The following is a 17,239-nucleotide window of genomic DNA, read 5'->3' on the forward strand; positions in this document are numbered from 1 at the left end:
TCCATGGTCACGGCTTGGCTCGTCAACTCGATGCAACCATCAATCGGAAAAATTAACTTGTTCTTGCCGACGGCGAAGGAAGTCTGGGAAGCCGTACGTGAGACATACTCCGATGTCAAAAGCTACTCACAAATCTTCGACATCAAGACCCGATTGTGGCAGATGAGGCAAGGCAAGAGAGGTGTTACCGAGTATTTCATGGAGATGAATCATCTCTGGCAGGAGCTCGATCTGAGCATCGATGAGGAGTGGGAGTGCTCCAGCGACAGCACTCGATACGACGGAGGTTCGAAAACGAGATGGTCTTCGAGTTTCTTGCTGGCCTGAATCGAAAGCTCGATGATGTGAGGGGACGGATCCTTGGCCGGCGACCTCTCCCTTCAACCCTAGAAGTCTTCGCAGAGGTCAGGAGGGAAGAGAATAGGAGGCGGGTGATGCTACGGCCTCAAAAATAGATCCGCTGTGCTGGACCTGGCTGTACCTGTATCCGCCCAAAAATTAGATGGGCTACACGCTGGGCTGGATGCCTCAACTCTTACAATAAAAGGCCCAAGGGGACCTAGTCAACGACCGCAAAGAGGAAAAATATGGTGCGAACATTGCCGAAAAACAGGTCATTGAAAAAATACCTGCTAGGAGATTCATGGAAAACAAGCAGATTGGAAACCGAGACAATACCAAAAAAATTGTGGGTACCAGGCCAACACTGACGGATCAATTGAAAGATCACAAGGAGAGAACAACAATACCCCATCCAACAGTGCATTCAGTCCTGAACAATTGGATCAGTTATATAAGATGATTTCATCAATGCAAACATCGGGTCAGTCTTCCTCTGGTTCCCTGGCTCACCGAGGTAATCATCTGTCAGCTTTAAAAACCACATCTTGTTACAAATGTCCTTGGATAATTGATTCAGGTGCATCCGATCATATGACTGGGTCTTATCAATATTTTTTCATCCTACTCACCATATGCCGGGAATTTGAGGGTAAAAATTGCAGATGGCTCTCTCTCACCAGTTGCTGGAAAAGGAAGTATTCCCATATCTGATTCCTTAACTTTACAATCGGTCTTACATGTCCCCAAGTTATCATGCAATCTGTTATCTATCAGTCAGTCAACAAACGATTCGAATTGTTCCCCTAAATTTGTTTCCTCTCATTGTGTTTTTCAGGACCTATCATCGGGGAAGACGATTGGCACTGCTAAAGCGTATGAGAGACTCTACTAATTTGAGGAGGCAAATTTGAGTGAACAATGTAATACGGCAATTTGTGATTCTGCATGTACTTCTAGAAATAGTGAACTTTTGTTATGGCATTCACGGATGGGTCATCCCAAGTTCCATTATTTAAAAAGTTTGTTTCCTTCTCTTTGTTCAAATAAAATGGCTTCTGAGTTTCAATGTGAAGTATGTGAGCTTGCTAAACATCGTCGTATTTCTTTTCCATCATCCATATACAAACCATCTCGCCCATTTGCTATGTTTCACAATGATGTATGGGGTCCCTCACGTTCCCTAAATCGCACCAATACAAAATCGTTTGTGACCTTTATCGATGACCATACTCGTCTTTGTTGGGTCTAGTTACTGAAAGACAAAACTGAAGTCCGCTCCATTTTCATCAATTTTCATACCATGATTCACACACAGTTCCAGACTCATATTCAGATCCTACATACTGATAATGGTACGAAATAATTTAATACCATCTTGGGAACTTATCTTCAAGATAATGGGATTGTTCATCAAAGTTCTTGTGTGGATACCCCTCAACAAAATGGGGTTGCTGAACGAAAAAACAGACATATACTTGAAGTAGCCCGGGCATTAATGTTCACTACCCACATGAAACATTATATTTGGGGCGATGTCATCTTAACAGCCACACATCTCATTAATCGAATGCCAAGTCGAGCACTCTCATTTGTCACCCCTCTTCAGAAATTTCAGGAACACTTTCCTACCTCTCGACTCCCTTCCAGTCTCCCACTGAAAATTTTTGGTTGTACTGCCTTTCTTCATGTCCATGCACACCATCGCAATAAATTGGATCCTCGTGCCATTAAATGTGTATTCCTTGGTTATTCACCTACCCAAAAAGGCTACAAATGCTATGATCCGGTCTCAAAACGATTGTTCGTTAGTCTTGATGTCACTTTCTTTGAAACCACTCCTTACTTCCCAAAGCCCTCTCTTCAGGGGGAGAAATGGAGTGAAGATCAATTCTTTGATCCTTTTACTACTGAATCTGCGGTTACTCCAGTTACTCCATTCCCTGACCCATCAATTGAGTCTTCCATTAAATCCTCCATTACATTACTTCCCGACTTGCCAAACACAACTGAACACTTACCCTCAGGGGGAGATGCAGGAGAGCAAAACAACGCAGACATACTGGTTTACTCAAGAAAGCCGAAAACAAAGGAGAGGGAGAATCTCATACCTGAGGCACTAAGACCGTTGGAACTGGTGATGGCTCTGAATAATCATGAGCCCTCGCCTTATCCTGATCTGGTAATTGAGTCTTCCTCTGATAATTCTGCACCTGATGATATCAATTTACCTATTGCAATCAGAAAACAAACCAGGTCATGTACTCAATACCCTCGGTCGAAATACATGTCTTATAAAAGCTTGTCTACAGGATATCATGCGTTTGTCTCTAATCTTGACAGGATGAAAATGCCAAAAAAATTCAGGAAGCTCTAGAAATACCAGAATGGAGAGAGGCAGTCGTGGAAGAAATGTGAGCCCTAGAAAAAAATGGAACTTGGCAGTTGACAGATCTACCGAAAGGGAAGAAGCCAGTGGGTTGTAAATGGGTCTTCACAGTGAAATGTAAATCTGATGGAACAGTTGAAAGATATAAAGCCAGACTTGTTGCAAAAGGCTTTACACAGACCTACGGCATTGACTATACTGAGACATTTGCACCAGTGGCAAACTTAAATACAGTTCGGGTTCTCTTGTCCCTGGCAGCCAATTTAAATTGGCCACTACAACAACTTGATATTAAAAATGCTTTCTTAAATGGAGAATTAGAAGAGGAAGTTTACATGACTGTACCATTAGGATTCAGTAGAACAGGTGAAGAAAACAGAGTGTGTAAACTAAAGAAATCATTATATGGCCTTAAACAATCTCCTAGAGCGTGGTTCGACAGATTCGCAAAGGTACTAAAGAATCAAGGGTATCGACAAGGGCAATCAAACCATACACTATTCTTCCAACTGTCTGAAGGAGGTAAGAGAACAATTCTAATAGTGTATGTTGATGATATAATCCTTACTGGTGATGATACTGTAGAAATGGAGAGATTGAAGAAGATCCTGGCTACTGAATTTGAAGTTAAAGACTTGGGACAGATGCGGTATTTTTTGGGCATGGAAGTGGCAAGAATGAAAAACGGAATTAGTGTTTCTCCGCGAAAGTATGTTACCGACCTCCTAGTTGAAACTGGCATGCTAGGGCGCAAACCCAGCGAAACCCCAATAGAAACAGTAAAGAGGGTTGAAGATTGTGGAAAGCGAGTAGAAAAGGAGAGGTATCAGAGATTGGTTGGCAAACTGATCTACCTATCACATACTAGACCACATATTGCATTTGCAGTCAGTGTAGTAAGTCAACACATGCATTCACCAAAGGAAGTTCACTTAGATGTTGTATACAAGATCCTTAGATATCTCAAGGGATCCTTGGGAAGAGGACTGTTCTTTAAGAAATGTGAAAGCAAGGAAGTAGAGATCTTTACAGATGCAGATTGGGCAGGATCAGTGGAAGATAGAAGGTCCACCACAGGATATTGTACATTCGTCTGGGGAAATCTCGTAACTTGGAGAAGCAAAAAATAGAATGTGGTGGCTCGTAGTAGTGCTGAAGCTGAATTCAGGGCAGTCGCTCAAGGGATTTGTGAAGGATTGTGGTTACGAAAACTATTGGAGGAATTACAGGTACCGGTGAACCTTCCTATCAAACTCTACAGTGACAATAAGGCAGCTATTAGCATTTTTCTTAATCCAGTCCAACATGATAGGACTAAACATGTGGAGGTAAACAGGCACTTCATCAAAGAAAAAATTGAAGAAGGAATTATATGTATGACTTATGTGCCAAGCAAGGAACAAACTGCAGATATCCTCACTAAAGGGTTGGGACGACACAGCTTTGATGATCTTATTAGCAAGTTGGAGATGATTAATATTTATGATCCAACTTGAGGGAGAGTGTTAAAATATCAATCCCGAATATCTTTGTAAATAAAATACAAATTAGGAAAGTGGGTAATTAGGGGGGATTTGATATTATTCAATAGGAAATTGTTTCCTTGTTTAGAATAGGTAATCGTATTATATATTGGATTGTACAGAAGAACAATATAATGAAGAAAAATATTTTTCAATTGTTTCTTCTTTCACATTTCAATACCTATATGACTAATTCTGGTATGATCCATCAGTCATCTTGTGCCCACATTCCACAGCAAAATGGAGTTGCAAAATAGAAAACAAACATATTCTCAAAAGTCACTTATACCCTATTGTATCAAATGAATGTCCCCAGAGTTTTGGGAGTGATGTTATGCTCACTGCTTGTTCCCTCATTAATAAGATGTCATCCTCTATCCTTGGTGGTAAAATCTCATATTCAATTATCTTCCCTAAGGTTCCTTTGTTCTCCCTTCCTCGTATATTTGGTTGTCTTTTGTCCATCAATTAGCTCCACGAACCAATAAGTTGGATCCTCGTGCTATCAAATGTATTTTTCTAGGTATTCCTATACTCAAAAGGGATATCGATGTTATAGCCCTACTTTACACTAATACTTCATCCCTATTGATGCCACCTTATTTGAGTTTACACCATACTACTCTGATTCCTTGAGTTTTTATTGACCTTATTCAATCCCTTCCTCTGCCTTGCCTACCAGATCCTAACCTACTATTTGTATGAATCCTCCTACATCTTCATCCAGCTTGAGTCATTCCCGTCGCTTGGATCATCCCAATTTGCAGGAATTGCAGGTATACACATGGTGACTCAAGGGAGAAGAGCCTCCTCTAGCTTCCACTTCAATGCCTTTAAACAATTATTAATAATCATTATTTCTTTTAATAACTCCAATCAAGTCATTATTTTTATTGTTGCTGTTGTCCTTTATTTTCATTATTATGATAATTATTAAAAGATATTATTAAATATTACCACAATCATTATCATATGTATACATTCACATTCTGCAAATAGTATTATCATCATGACAAGTCAAGGGTATTCTAGCAATATAATTGAAATAGTATTAGAATAGCCATGCCATGCCAAATAATGCAATCTTATATTCCTAGAAATCCTAATGAGTGAACCAAACCCTTGAGATAGAAATCGTATTCCAAGACATAAGATACCAAAAAAGCAATTTTAAGAGGACAATTAGCTATTTCGGGTAATCCAACCCAAACACGATAGTAATCAATTATTATTTCTTTTAATTACTCCAATTTACTAATTATTTTTGTTGTTGTTATTTATTTTCTTTATTATGATTAATTGATAATTATTAAAGAAATTAATAAATATTATTGCAATTATTATTATACATTATACATATACATACACATCACGTACATATTATTATCATTAAAGTTAAGGGTAGTCTAGTAATGTTATTGAATTAGTATTAGAATAGTCGGTTATGCCAAACAGTGCAATCTTATATTCCTAGAAATCCTAATGAGCAAACGAAAACAAAAGCAATTCTAAGAGTACATTTAGGATGAACATTTTAGCCATTCAATATAACCTAACCCAAACATAATAGTAATCCTACTCCAGGGCGTAATATTTCACAAAAGCGATTCTAAGAGAACATTTATGATGGACTTTAGCCATATAGGATAACCTAACCCAAGCGCCCCCTAAAGAACCCCTCTACTGCACATCAGAAAACAACTAAACTAGGCAGATATCACTTTTCAGAAACCAAGATATGAAACTTAAGGGCCCCTAAGCCAAGCCTAGGTGATAGGATGAGGTTGGAGTAAAAGTCTAGAGTTCTACACTCATAAGTCAATGTTCTCACAACAAAGTGCATACAAGTCATAAACAGAAGACTAAAATCCCCCTTCCCCCCCCCCCCCCCCGGGGTTTCACTACAGAGCCAGCTACATTACATGCAATCAAAAACCAGAAATTAAAAAGGGAGAAAAAAAAAAGGCTATTATAGAAGCAATAACGGATTTCTTTAGAAACATAGCTATTAAGCAAAAATTATTCATGGACCAAGCAGCTATACACAGAATGATTTCACAAAACACCCCTAAATTGTTAATTTTGAACACATCAACTCATTTTTTCCTGGTCTAATTTTCAGTTTTGGAAGCAATCCACCAACTCAGGATAGTATTGCACCTCCAACCCAAGAAATCTTCTTAAGGAATGGCCTAACTACCAAATCAACGCTCTTGGGAAAGTGACTAGTATGGGCATCTCAATGTAATAAAATTCAAAACATCTAAGGAAAAACTATAGCAAAAAATAAATAAAAGTCACCATACCAAATAAAAATTTCTACACAAATGTTCCAATTTTAGTTTAGAAATTGTCATTCTTCTTTGTGAAATATGAAATCCTAAAAAGGTTGATTCACACTTGACAAGACAATATTACATAGCAACAAGGATATTGATCAGCATTGCATTGGTTAAAGGTTTCTAGATGTGACACTTAAATCAAAATTAAGAAATTAAGAATTAAAACAACGTTTGGTCATACAGCATTTTTTTCCTCTTTATGCAAGGGGATGTGAATGCTAAGGTGGATGAGTGGAATAACTTTAAAGGATAAATTAAGGAATGAACATATTCACAATAACGTAGGCATAGCACCAGTAGAAGATAAGAAAAGAGGGGCAACTTAGATGGTTTGGGCATTTGAAACATTGGCCAAGTAGTGCACTAGTGCTCTAGTGAGGAGGAGTGAGTTTTATTTATTATTAATAGTAGTAGAAGAGGTAAAAGTAGACCTAAAATAACTTGAGATGAGGTAGTGAGAAAGGATCTAATAGCTTTTAAGCTAGCTAAGGAAAATGCCATTGATAGTGTGAATTGGAGGAAAATGATTCATATAGCTGACTCCGGCAAGAGGAAAATGCCCTTGATTGTTGTTGTTGTCATCATTGCTGTTGTTATGCAAGGGGATCAAAAGATTTCACTAAATCCTCTTTCATGGAGCAACCACCCTACAAACTTTACTAGCTGAGCTCAAACTACATTTCCAAACACAAAGAGTTAAAAAGAAAAATTGATAGTTATATATATATATATATATATATATAAAGAGAGAGAGAGAGAGAAAGAGAGCAAATGTTGATTTGGTGTATTTACACAGCAGATCGCAGATTTACTAGTCAAAAAAATATTATGCAGCACTTTTGAAAGGATATCAATAATTTGATGCATTTGTGATATCTCTTTCCTTTTTCCCCATTTTTCAATTTTCTCCCAAACTACTTGATTTTGAGAGTCAGTGAACTTATTTAATAATGATCATATAATCTAACTGTTTTAATCCAAAAATATAAATGGGCTTAATACTAAAATGTTCTTTTCAAGGAAAAAAAAAAAGGAAATATCACTTTTAGAAGGGAAACACTAAATAGCCATAATACACTAATCTTCCACCAGGGAGGCAATGATAACACTGAACAGTTTCTGTCAAAAAAAATATAAACACTAAACAGAAAACCATCTCCACCTTTCCTGCACGCGTAGACCGGTAAAGTTTCTCTAGTTGTTGATGTCTCTGCATCTCAACCTCATCTATAACCACTACATCAGAACTTTCATAACCAGTGCCGCTGAACTGCTTTATTACAGCCTGAAATTCACAAAAACATAATTGCCGGTAAACAATGCTGGGGGTTCATTGCAAACATTATTGCTAGAGAAAATACTAGACATTCATAGTAAAGACAACTATAAACATAGTACAAATATGCAACATTACAATTATAGCATAACTCATATTAGATGAATGCCAGCAGCTAAGTGAATATATTGAGGATACATTTAAAAATGAAAGGACAGTGCATCAGGCTTGCAGCTCAGATGAATGGACTCTGTGCCTCATCATGATTTGCCTTGTCAAGATGTCCAAGAAAAAGTTTTCATTCACTCTTTCTGATCATTCTTTAAAAATAATGACTCTCCACCATAACATGACACAAACATTCACGCACAAACAGAGCAGGGGGACAGTGGGGGGACAGACAAGCACATTTTTGCACACAAGAAACCAGAACAAGCCATTGCTGGTATAACAAGTCAATAAGAGGAAAGATAGAAAGCATTTTATGTCCAATATAACAATTCAATGAGAAGAAAGCTACAATGCATTTTATGTGCATACTTTAGTTATTTAACATCTATCATGGCTGCAATGAGTGCTCCTGGTGGTTAATTAATTTCTTTAGCTAAAAACTTTCCTGATTTTGAATGAACTAGATGATGCCCAATGACATTCACACCTTGTCAGTGGTTGAGATATAGGGAAGAATGCAAGAAGAAAAAGTGACAATTTGTGCATTCAAAATCTATTCAGCCTAACAAAGTTTCTAAGTGACCAAAAGTCTCAAAGAGCCAATCAAATCACAATGATGACTTGACTAATGCCAGTGTTATTTAGGAAGTTTGGAAATTTTTAAAGTCAAGCTCCCTGGGCTAGGACAAGTGCACCAGAAAAGTGTCCAGAGAAACTCCTCAAATCTAGTGGTATACAGGCATGCCTGATGACAAGCTTTTTTCCTTTATTGGTGTAGCAACCAGCTATCTTCTTGCTTTATGTTGTCGTGCAAGAAAGAGTGAGAAATATCTAGAACAAAGGAAATTATATGAGTTTTTCATTCCCACTGGAAGAAGAGTGAATCACAGTACAGGTGTAATCTCATTATCTACAACCATTTTCTCTACATACACAAAAAGCCTACTTTGGTTGGTGCTCTTTTTGTTTCCACATTGTAAAAGGATAAAATCAAACATAGCCCTAGAAGTATTTGAAAATGACACTGCACTTGTGTTTTCCAAAATACCTCAATGCACCCTCTGGATTGATAAAAGTTAACATCAACTGAACTAGACAATTTTGTTCTTTCGAAAATCACTCTAGACCTCCTGCGTTTCTAAAAAACACCTCCCTCTCCCTTCTTCCTAAAAATTGACATCATGTGTGGTGCTATGGAAGCATGGATTTCAGGCCTTGGATTTGGATTTGTTTAGATTTGGAAAAAAATCAAATCCATATCGAAGGTCCAAACTCCAAGCTCTTGGGGCAGAGGGTGAGGGTCTTTAGATTATTTAAATATATATTTAAATTCAACATTATTTTTCTGCACATGCACACGTGCATATGAAAATTTACAGGTGCACAAGCTCACACATAATCATAGACATGCTTGCACCTACACTCATGCGTGGGTATTTGCAAACATGCATGCACATACATGTGCATGTGCACATGCAAATCAACATGTGCATGTATCATCATACATACACATGTATGTGCAAACATGTGTGTGCAATTATACGCAAACATGCATGCACACAAATGTGTGCATCCACGCACACCAACATGTACATATGCACACACTCACACATGCACATGCATGCACATATTTGCACAAGCACACGTGCTTACATACACATGTGCAGACAGATCATGTCCTCATAGCAAAAATAAATTACAGAATACAATATTTCAAATGAAAAACTAATAATTTATCATCAAATGTGAATAAAAAGCAAAAAACAAACAGCTTAGTAAAGTCCAAAAATTTTAACATTTCAATAATGGTCAACTAAATTAGAGGGGGTGTTTCTACCATCAAAATCATATTAAAAAACAGAGGAAATGTAGTGTCATTTTCAAAACCTCGGAGGGGGGAAGACCGGTAGATTTTCCCCTATTGTGAATCACAAGTCACAACACCCAATGCCACTCATAATGTCATGGTGGATTATAAGTGAAATGGTTGTCATGTTTAGCATAATCTAAGTTACAGCCTTCTAACTGAAAGAAGCACATCCCACTAACATTGAACTAACATAATCTCTAATTCTATAAAGGGCATTCCCCCTTTGGTGTCTTCTTTCAAAAATATCAAATTTAACCCTAGAACTACCAATAACTATTCCAAAATACCCCTTCAACTATCCACAACTATCTCAAAATACCCTTATAATTATGTCAAATTTATCCCTATAATTACTCATAATTATCCCAAAATATCCCGTAATTATCCGTAACTATTCCAAAATACCCTTGTACTCTTCAATTCTTTATTATTTCTTTATAATTTTTTAAAAGTTTAAAAAAACAAAGAGTTCAGAGCATGCACAAAGTGCGTGCCCACGGCTACTAATCTCAGAATTTACAAAGGCCACTACTGACTAGCCCTCAGTTTGACATCTCAATAAATGAAATTACAAGACAAATATATGCCATTTCAATCGAGTTCCCTCGAGATTATAATCACAGTTTCAGTAAAACCACACACTCATATGCACAAATATTGCAACATAGCACATGATTATCAAAACGGCGTCCAATGTTCAGTTTCAAGTGAACCCTCATTATACAATGCCACCAAACAAGGGACTCTCTCATTCAAATGAATCTGACTCGTGTTTGATCCCCAATAAGAATGCAGTAAAAGAACATAAAAGAAAACTAAATTTTCAAATTTTTTATATAAACAAAATTTTCAATTTTTTTATATAATTTATTTCTTGGACCCGGGCACTTCCGCCGAACTTGCCAGGATACAACCAATCGAGGAGGGTCTCCTTCCTTGCATTTCTTTTATTTTCTTTTCCTCCTCCTCCCTCCCCCTCCCCCCCCCCCCCCCCCCCCTTTTTCGCCCGGGAGCCAAAAAACGAAATTGAAAACAAAAAGAACAAAAAATATCGAGCAGAGAATCAACAAAATAAAGGGTAAGAAACCTGTTGTTGTTTGGCGACTTGTTCTCTGAGCTTGCTAGCTTGCTTCCTTAGAGCGTCCATTGTAATGTCTTCAGTCTCTAATCCTCCAAAAGCTCTACGTATCACAGAAAAGTTCGATTTGGGTATGAAGTTGTAATTGAATTTGGACTGAAGGACTTCTCACTTCTCAGATCTGAGAACAGAAAAATAGCAAACACTGATGACCCTAACACAAACTGCTCCTCGCTGCCTTCATCAACAGTAGACTTCCTTGCAGGCTTAAAATGTATACATATTACCCTTCGATAAACTTTTACAGAGATTCAATCTGACTTCAACAATTTGAAGCTTTTTCCATCTAAAATGGTAAATGAAAACCAAGAAGAACAATGAGATTTAATAGTTTAACAATTTAACATTTTGGGCCCAAATCTTAATGGGGGTTAAACCCAAGATAAGCCTTATCATTGGTCTTTGAAAAAAGAAGGAAAGAAAGAAACTTCGATTCATTTTATTGTAATTTAATTAAAAGTAATATTATCTTTTTACTTAGAAGAATATTTCCCTTAAAAAAGGTCTGTCCTAATTATGTATCCTCTCCAAGCATGTGCAGTAAAAAATCAAGTAACAAGTAATTTGATAATTAATATTTTTTATAGCATAGCAATACCTGTTTTTTTTTTTTTTAAGACTTTAGTTTTTGTATTTTGATAGGTTTTTAACATTCTTTCAATGTCTTAGGTCATGTCAAACGATAATGTGATCAGGTCGCATAAATTTCATGATCTACCATAATTTTAAGGTTAAATACTTTTTAAATTATTAAGTTGTTCAAAATTATTTAATTTTCAAATGTTTTAATATTTATAAAATGTAAGGCCTTGTGTAATTCTACTATAAGTATGCTCTAATACCCTACACTATAGTATTCTGATACCCCAAAATAGATACGAAATGTACCTGTTCATAACCCATATAATACAACACAGCGAAACATACATGTACAAACTCTAAATACAATACTAGAGTTCTACTGTCACCTGAAACACATACATATTTCTCCACAAGTCCATAAATACATCCCTCGAAACACTAAATGTACCCATTTACATAATTATGTCTCACAAAAACTTATCCTGAACAAACTCTAATCAGCCCTGCCTTGGAGCACACTAAGCTTGATTTCGAGGATTTCCTGAAATGTTAGAAATTATAGGGGTTAGACATCTCTCAGTAAGACGGAATGGATTATTATCAGTGTATGGTAATATGAATTTTAGTATTCCAAAAACACATCCATTAAATAATTATCTTTAATTAATAAAACATGTAAATTTGCACTGTATATATTTGAAAACACATACTTCCTTTTCAAAACATGTTGTATCATAATACACAATTCTCTGCAACAATAATTGAAACATCATATACATATATACATAAGGAATTTTCTCTGAATGGATGATCATATATCATCATGTAACAACCCCACATGATCGGGTTGTGCGGCCCGAAGGCGGGACTTAGCCATGGTTGGCCTACCACCAGACTAAGTCAAATTTAACGCGTATGTAGTATGATTTGCCTACCGCTGCCTGGTCCGGACCCAGGGGCGGTCAACATCTCTTTGCAGGCCAAATTGACTTCTATTGACCTTATGGGTCATATCCCGTTTTAATTATGACAAATATTTTGGTATTTAATGTTTGTCAAGTTTGTGTGTAGGATCATATTGGCGAAATCATATAGCGACATACAAGAGCTTGAAGAAAAAGAATACCCAAAGTGTCCAATTTATTTGTAATTCATATTCAATTCATTGGGTCTATAATAATTAATTATCGCTCTGTAATAATTTGCATATTATGCATATAGGAACTTATAAGTTCAAAATCATATAGCGATATACAAGGGCTTGAAGAAAAAGAAGACCCAAAGTGTCCAATTTCTTTGTAATTCATATTCAATTCATTGGGTCTATAATAATTAATTATCGGTCTGTAATAATCTGCATATCATGCATGTAGGAACTTATAAGCTCAAGACCATAGATTGACCTTATGGATATGTTTGATTTTTGGGCTTAATTTAAAAACCTAAGCCATAGACTCACTTTAGGTCCCCAAGCACCTCATAACAAGTCCCCCATAACTTAAAAGTTATAACCATGTGAACAAGGATGACCTTTAATACAAAATTAGGAACTAAAATGAAAATTGAAAGGGCCTCGATCAACCTAACCAGCCTAGTTATAATGTTCTAGTCGATTGAAGCACTGTTGACTGAGGAACTTAAGCCTCGGTTGACTGAACATATACAGTATAAAAGATTCAGTCGATCGAATCGTACGGAAGTCAACAATTTGACTTCGTACGATCGACCGAACATTTTTGAACTTGAACCATATGGTCGACCGAACTGACACGTGGGGAATTTCCAACGCCTTGGTCGACCGAAATCTTAGTCCAAATTTGACCTAATCAACCGAACCTCTGAATTTGGTCAACTGAACATGCTCTGATCGACTGAATCTCAGAGGGTTCAAAATTGCCTTATTTTAGTCGACCGAACCTACAATTCAAAAATGCCTCGGTTGATCGAACTTGGCAATTGGGTCGACCGAACTTAAAATACGGTCGATCGAAACTCTCGGGTTGCTCGATTTTTACCGAGGTTAAAACCGGGTTATTTTTATTAAACTCGTTTAAAACAATTTTAAAAATCCCCCATGGTATCCCCAATGGTTATAATTTTGGCGTTGTTCATAAATATGAGTTCATTTGCACAATTAAAGGGTGATTAGTGATTGGATTAGCCAAAAAATCCTCTGAATATTTTGAGAGCTTATTTTTCCAATGCACATCCTATAGACTCACACATTGTTATTCCATTGCTAAATCAAACTTGGTGAGAGTGTCCTTGAGTGATTCCACATTGTTCTTACTTGCACAAATTCTCATTATTTAATTGCTTGTTGATTGTTGATTGAGAGTTTTTAGCAAAATTTTTTCCTCCCGGTTTAACTAATAAACTCATTGAGTGGGGTAAACTTTTAGCTAGTGAGTCTTTGCACTATTGTTGCAAGACTCATTAAGCTTGTCTTGTATTGTGTTCTTGCAAAAACTTTTGATAAGCTTATACTACAAATATCTCTTGTGCTAGATTGTTGGGAAAATTATTTTATGAGATATTTTTATTACACTTGTTGGAGATCTTTGAAACCATACTTGTGATTGATATACTTTGGGTTATTGTTTCAAAGATTGTTTGAAAATGCACTCTTGCACTTGATTGCCTATTGACATTAGATTGAGTGTGATTACATTTCATTGGCACTGAGCTCACAGTTCTTATTTATTTGATGTGCATTGATTATACTATGCAGTATCGGTACAAATTTGTTTGTGTTTAGAAGCTTTAAAATTGTACGCAAATTTAAATTGTCTATTGTATTTCAGGCATGGCCTGAGGGGGTGTTGATCTAACCCATAAGGATCGATAGGGTCTTCTTCACCCCGTAAGGAGAGTGTGTAAAAGTTGAGGTTAGCCTTGAGAATTTGACCTGGTTGTAAATAGTACCGCTCCACCTGTTAAGTAAGCAATAGCGGTAATCTTCGGGCTTGCGAGCTGAGGCGGGAATGTAGGCAGTATTGGTCAAACCCCGATAACATATCGTGTGTGCAATTTATATTTCTGTAATTTATTTACTGTACGTGTATGTTACTTTTAATAGTCCGTGAATGTTGCGTTTGACTTAATTTCCCCACTTTATAGTTATCTGCGCATTTGGGATTGCATAATACCCTAGGTTGGGAAATATTGTTCATGGAACTGAAATCAACCTATGAAATTTTAAATACCCAATCCACCCGCTTTTGGGAATACATCAATTCCAACAACTTTCGTTACCAACACTCTTTCTAAGTAGTGTGGTTGCACTGACTATCATAATAGCTACGGTATCGTGCTCTCAATCTGAACCCGTCCATCAGGGTTCTACTACCATATAATACATTTCATATAGTCAAACTGTAACATTACGACATTTTCATAAATTTGTATAAAATTTGATATAATCACAATTCTGTATAAAATCTGTCATTTCATAACTCTTTATAAAACCATTATTTCATAACTCGGCACGTAGTCATCTATAATCTGCACACAACCATCTGTAATCGGCACACAACCATCTGTACTCGGCACACAGCCATCTATACTTAGCACACAGTTGTCTATACTCATATCATAATTCCATAATTTTTTACAACATTTTATAAAACCAGTATATACTCATGCTACACAATTTGGGTGATAATCCATAATTTAATAACTGCCTAGAAAATATGCATATTTTTCTAAAAATTAAAAGAATCATCATCTTCTAGGATTTAATCAACTCAATATACCCGTTTTCCCAAAAATATATACCTATAATAATCATAATTCAAAATCCCTATTTCCATATACTAGAATATCCAAAAAAACATTTATATATTTCCTGTAATCTCATATTACAATTTAATCGGTTAAATGTTTAAAAATACCTAACATAATATATTTATCTTATCTTAACCTTGGAGTGGTGCCTAGGATCCCCAAATAACCAATTTGCTCCGATTAAATTGCAAAGAATCGACGTTGGGATCCCGATATGATGTTTATTAGTCAATTCGGGATTAATTCGGGTGAAAAATTGAAGAGAGAGAGAGAGAGAGAGAAGGAGCCGTAGCTAGAGAGAGAAATTGAGAGAGAGTGAATTTTTCCTTAAAAAAAATGAGTTAGAACCTATTTATAGGTTGCTGCCGTGGTGGAAACCGTTGAGGTTTCCCTGAAACTGTCGACATTTTGGTATTTAACCAAACCCCCTTTTATACTGTTTTACCTTTATTGAGCCTCGGTAACTCAAATCGTCAACGATTTTCCTATGCTCCACACTGAACCAAATTTCCTCTTTTTATTGCTATATTTTTTTATTATTATTATTTTTCTGGGTCTATATAAAAATTCCTACCTAATTTTTCTTTTTTAAGATTATAAAAAATATATTTTCCACTTTTTCCATCCAAGTGTTAAAAAATAAGAAATGATGTGATATTTTTGTAGTTATTTAAAAAATCAAATTAACAATGAAAAATTTGAAATTTGTGTTGTGTATCCCTCCTCACGTGCTATTAGGAGGAGGGGTAACTTTGTAAATAAATAAATAAATAAGAGAATATATATATATATATATATATATATATATATATATATATATATACATATAAAGAGATAGGGTTGTGTGCATGTCTGTGCGTGAAAAAAAAAATTAAGAAGAGAAAGAAGGATTGATGATAGTTGATGAAAAGACGACATGGAGAAGAAGAAAATTCATTTGGATTAAAACAAATCCTGATTGACTTGAAATTTTAGATATGTGATTAGAATAACAGGGGTTTTGACTTGATCGACTTTGATCATACCATTTTTCTCTGAATTTTTATTTTTTTGGTGAGACAATATTTTATTGATCTATAGTTCTTATTGGTGAGATCGGCTTTCGAGTAAGATTGTTTATGATTTATTATCATTTTTGTTATCATTGAGAGCTCTTGTAGAGTTTGTGTACCCTTATATTTTTCTCTTATCCAATGGATTTGGCCTAAATTGAAGCTCTTCTGGTTTTTTCTAATTTGAGATTTTTCACGTAAATTCTTGGTGTCTTGTGTTTTGGGTGTTTTATTGTTTTACTTATCAATTATTTGTTGATTTATTTAATGATTTAATTGCTAAGTTGTCAGGTTAAATTTTGAAATTGAAATATAGTGTTTATATCTCTAGGTTCTGCAAGTATTTTGTATAGATTTAATTATTCCCTATTTTTTCTAACAAATTGTTATCAAGGCAGTTGAATTCTTAAATTGGGTATTGTCGTGGTTTTTTCATAAAACACCAAAGTTTTATATTCAAAAAGAACTTTTCAAACCAAAAACTGGAGTGAATGCTCATATATAGCTTTTAGGCATTCTCTAGTGTTCTCAAGTTTTTTAAAAATAAGTTTTCAAGACAAGTTTGTGGTTCTCGTACAAAAAATCTATAAATTTTTAAGTTTAAGTGAATTACCATTTTTTTAAAGTTATCATCTGTAAAGTGGTTTGAGGGTGGAAGAATATTGTGCCTTCAAACTTAAATTTGGTTTCATATCTCTATTTTTGTGGAGACTCCATTGAAAAGTCAATTTTTTAAAATAAAACAAAGATTTTTCAAATTGAAACTCTAAA

General features: G+C 35.7%; 1 protein-coding gene across 2 annotated transcripts in view; it reads right to left on the reverse strand.

Annotated features, from left to right (window-relative positions):
- LOC131144522 (SH3 domain-containing protein 3) overlaps window positions 1-11,494 on the reverse strand; it is a 71,603-nt gene extending 60,109 nt beyond the window's left edge. The window contains exons 1-2 of one of the 2 annotated variants that reach the window (XM_058093220.1): window positions 10,998-11,494; window positions 7,756-7,878 (exon numbers count right to left, since the gene is read on the reverse strand). In XM_058093220.1, the coding sequence (XP_057949203.1) occupies window positions 7,756-7,878; window positions 10,998-11,057 (183 nt within the window). In that variant the 5' untranslated portion in view covers window positions 11,058-11,494. The remainder of the gene's footprint in view (window positions 1-7,755; window positions 7,879-10,997) is intronic. The other variant, XM_058093221.1, reaches the window with a different exon arrangement.
- Window positions 11,495-17,239: the final 5,745 nt, after the last annotated feature.

Source organism: Malania oleifera, chromosome 12 (assembly GCF_029873635.1).
Source record: "Malania oleifera isolate guangnan ecotype guangnan chromosome 12, ASM2987363v1, whole genome shotgun sequence".
Classification (NCBI taxonomy): Eukaryota; Viridiplantae; Streptophyta; class Magnoliopsida; order Santalales; family Ximeniaceae; genus Malania; species Malania oleifera.